The sequence below is a fragment of the Capsicum annuum genome, chromosome 5 (assembly GCF_002878395.1).
Source record: "Capsicum annuum cultivar UCD-10X-F1 chromosome 5, UCD10Xv1.1, whole genome shotgun sequence".
NCBI classification, from domain to species: Eukaryota; Viridiplantae; Streptophyta; class Magnoliopsida; order Solanales; family Solanaceae; genus Capsicum; species Capsicum annuum.
Genome location: NC_061115.1, coordinates 213,984,268 through 213,988,919, shown reverse-complemented (window position 1 = coordinate 213,988,919; position 4,652 = coordinate 213,984,268). Strand labels below are relative to the sequence as shown.

The 4,652-nt window shown below is 33.6% G+C and overlaps 1 protein-coding gene across 1 annotated transcript; it reads right to left on the bottom strand.

Moving 5' to 3' along the window:
* Window positions 1-3,118: 3,118 nt before the first annotated feature.
* On the bottom strand, window positions 3,119-4,242 carry LOC107872142. Its single transcript, XM_016718927.1, has 2 exons — window positions 3,890-4,242; window positions 3,119-3,734 (listed from the first exon to the last, which is right to left on the bottom strand). The coding sequence occupies exons 1-2, from the start codon at window positions 4,240-4,242 to the stop codon at window positions 3,119-3,121; spliced, it is 969 nt and encodes a 322-aa protein (XP_016574413.1).
* Between the last annotated feature and the right edge of the window lie 410 nt (window positions 4,243-4,652).

Sequence of the window (4,652 nt, the reverse complement as noted above, 5' to 3'; positions counted from 1 at the left end):
TCAATCATGAGATATCTTAGTATCAATCAAGAGATATCACTAATAATTACCACTCATTTAATGACGACTTTGTTGGATCTATCTCGACCCACATTTTAGCAGTTGTTGGCCTCAATTTGGTGGATGTGGCCTTGTACATGATCATTGAGTTCCAGTAGGATCTATGATGGTACAAGGGTCATACGAAAGTACCAAATGGAGGCGAGCATCCCTTTTTGCTCCTCAAATTTTACGTTGTGGGAATTTCCTTAACTAAAGTGAGGGGTAGGAGGAGGGTGGGTTGGGGAAAATGAAGCTCCTCCTTTTTATTCATTAATTTTTTTTGATGCAACCGGATATTATGTGTTGCGAAAAGGCTCAATATGCCACTGAACTATCAGAAATGACTTATTTATGCCATTCGTTAAAAGTTGGGCCCATTCATGCCATCGCCCTTACAAAACAGGCTCATCCATGCCATTACTTTTAATAGCTGATTTTTAGAAAACAGCTTTGCCACGTGGCAGCCAATTAGAGGTCCACGTCATTTTTAATTTATTTTTTTAAAAATTTAATCTAAAAAAAATTATAAAATTTTTTTATTATAAATATTTTTTTTATAAATATTTAAAAAAAAAAATTAAAAAAAATCCCTCAACTTTGCAACCTTATACATTATGTATTTATAAAAAAAATCTTATTCTAAAGAAAACTACCCCAATCATCCCCACCTTTTCCTCAACCCCTCAACTCCCTCAACTTCCCAACCTTATACATTATATAGTACACCCACACAAACACAAAGGGGGACATAGAAAAGCACAAAGATAAGGGGAACGAATAGGGAGGATTAGGAAAACAAAAGGGACAAAAATAGGAAGAAAGGGAGAGGAACCTTGAAAAAAAACACGGACTGGGAGAGAAAAACAAGAAAACAGAAGATTTAAGAAGAAAAGTGAGTAACATTTGACAGAAACAAAAAGCAAATAACATAAACGGGTAGACAACGAGTTGAAGTTTGAGGTTTGGTTCGTGGTTTCGAGTTCGCAGCTTCTTCTTTCTTTTATTGGCAACTATTTTTCCAAAAGGTAACCACCCTTTACCTTTCTTTGAATAATATAATATCGCGATTATGTGAAATTCAATTCCAATATTATGAAGTGGAGTTGCTCTTATTTTACATTTGTTGTTGTAATACTAGAGTATTCAAATCTTTGTTATGATTAAATTTGAAGTGAGATTTGATATAATATATGATCCATGCATGCATGCATATAAATGATTATAAAAAAAGAATAAATGATAACGTACACATCTACACACAATACTTTACTACATACATTTTGCATGCATACACACAAAGAGGGAGATAAAAGTAAGGAAAAGAGAATGCACCAACAGAAGAAATTGTTCACATTTTTGCATTCTTTTTCTTTCTCTATCATGTACTTTTTGAAGTGTTAAAAAGGATTAACCATTTAAGATCTTTGAATTGATCATTTTAATATGATCACCTTTTTCATTTGGCAAAATATGACAAGAATACGGTTTCGTCCTTTATTATCATTGCATTTAAGGACTAGCAATGATTATGATGAACTAGAATTTCAGGTTTGAATATTTTGGGTTCATGTATAAATAAAATACCTAGAAGATTGGTCAAATATATATATAATTATTTTTAAAAATAAGAATCCAGAAAAAACATGAACATTAGTTATTTGCAAAATTTATTATTCGTTATTTGATAAATAAAAGCATAGAAATATGTAATTTATAAACTTCGTAACCAACACCATTTTTTAAAAAAATTATATAATTTTTTTTAATAATTTAAAAATAAAAAATAAAAAAATGACGTGGACCTCTAATATGTTGCCACGTGGCAAAGCTGTTTTCTAAAAACCGGCTGTTAAAAGTAATGGCATGGATGAGCCAGTTTTGTAACGGCGATGGCATGAATGAGCCCAACTTTTAACGGATGACATAAATGAACCATTTCTGATAGTTCATATTTGAGCCTTTTCCCAACACATAATATCCGGTCGCTTCCTTTTTATTCATTAATTTGTTTTATGCGACCGGATATTAATTATGTGTTTTAATGAAACTTATACTGTCGTTAGTGTTGAATTAAGTATTGGCTTCTAAGGATTGAATTTTCTTGGACGCCAGAAGTATATTTATAAGGACTGGATTCATGTACCTTCGATAATATCGGTCGTTAAAAGTCCTAGTTCTTGTAGCTGAAGTTTTGATGATTGATATATCTTTCTAGAGGGAAGGAAGAGAGTTAATTAATTGTTGATCTTGACTAACTAAACTAGAAAGGTACACATTACTGCTTTTCCGCAACTGCTATAATCCCAAAAAATCTACGGGAAGACTGGAGAGACAGAGAGCGCAAAAAGTGAAGGTTGGAATTAAAGGGTTCAGGTGAAGATGGTATGAAAGAAGCCATTTCCGATAGATACATAAGAAGCAATACTCGCTTTACTGATTGCCGAAACAAGAAGAACCAAATCATGCTATAGAAGAAAAGGTTGGGGAGTACTCGATCTTCTGATACATAAGAATGAATACAAGAAAATGGAAGCTGTTATATATGATCCAATTAGTAATGCTATGGAATGGGATAAACATCCATTCTGAGATATTAGAGATAATCACAGTTTGAGTCTTGGGGAGGGTGGTTTGTATATGTAACCTTACCCCTGCCTTATGAATTTAAAGATATTGTCTCCAATAAACCATCAGCTCAAGTGAAGCATATCCAAAAAAAAAATATTAGAACAAATATAGTAGCAAAGAAGCCATGCGGAAAACAATTAAAAAAAGAAGCAGCAACCACAAATAACTGAAGCAAAGGAAACAACAAGTAACACTAAGATTGAAGAATAAGACAATAGGAGAGCAATACTAACAGTGCTGATAGGGGAACTAGACAAATATCCGACTACCTACTAACTTTCTATATCCTAATCATCGATCTTCATATCTTCCTATTTAGGGCCATGTCATCAATCAGTAAGCTGCAGCAATCACCTCACACTTCCTGGAAATTTGTGCTTCTTTTGTTCATATGGATAAACCATCTCAACCGAGCATTGGGAGACAACACAACTAAAACACCCAACCCCTAGGAATTAGGAGAGGACAAAGACTCCTCATAAGTAACAAATTTACTGAAGTGAAGTCCTTTCTCAATCCCAGCAACATTAACTTGTTCCAACTTTTGTGTTGTTGAATTGTAAGCCACGAATCCACCAGAGTTATTGTACTTGCGAAACAACACTTCTCTATCCTTCATAAAACTCAGATGTCTCAAACTAATATTGTTAGGACATGAAATTGTTAATATCTTATTCCATGAATTTGTTTTCATACTATACAACAAATATTCTAGAGCTCCACTATTATCTCTAAATATTATCATAATCAAACCAAGTTTTTCTCCTACACCACACAAAACAGGAGCTGCCCCTTCAGTAATATGCGGCAGCAATAATTCGTCCTGAAATTGTTCCTTCTCCATACGAAAACATAATATAGTACGATTAAGCCTATTTTCCCTCATCTGCATTATATAAACAATCCCATCTGCCATAACTATGTTCCTATAATAGAAATAATGACAATTTGGAGGAAAAGAGTCGATCGCTTTCCATATGTTACTTTCCGTTGAAAATATATCAATCACCATGTCTTTCATGTTACTGTTAGCAGTTCTAGGTCCTACTCTAAGTATTTTGTAGCTGTCAATACAAGGTAAGTAGCAAAAATTATAAGAACCAGGCATCCTTTCAGTGCTCGTATTCCAGTTTGGACGAGGGATTCTTCTCGATTCTCTAGTGGCCGGGTTCCACATAATGATTATACTATAAGAAGTATCCCATTAGATGAGAAATACTCTATGCCAGTGCCCATTCGTAGTTGATCATCAATTGGAACTGGAGACTCAAGAAGAGAGGCAGTACTACTGGAATCATGTCGGACGGTGTCCATGGTGTAGTGGTAGATATCCAATTGGTTCATCTTGTGGCTGGCAGAAGAAGCCATAAAGTACTTTTGACAATTTTTGTGAGGATCATAGTACTGCTTGATGAATTCTCCATCTTGAATTAAAGAATACCATGATTTGCAAACACGTTTGGACCTTATAAGTGATTTCACTGGAAGTTTTATGAGTATATCAATTGTGATATCATTCGGAAAGTTTTCGGTGGAATCGTTGCTGCTAGGGTTAGTGTTTGGTGGTGCCATTGGCGTACGTATGACCAAGTACCTGTATGTATTTGTCCAAATATAAAGTGGAAAGTCTACTTGTAACATTACAAAACCTACTTTATATAAAAATTAGAAAACCTATTATTCATAGTTAGACATAAATTCAGTTTTGGATTCCAACTTCCAATTATATAAGTACTAGGCGTCGCCCGTGCCAGCACAAACTCAATATATGTTATTTTTTTTATTTCAATTTATATGACACATATAAAATTTAGATAATTATTAGTGATTTACAGGAGTTTTTTTCGAAATATATTACAAATTTTAAAAAATAAGACAAACAAACTTAAGTGAATGAAAAAAATATAGGCGAGAGAAAGGACCAATGAAGTTGTGCAAAGCATACAAATTTTGTTCAAAATTTCTTCGCATTGATAGTCAAT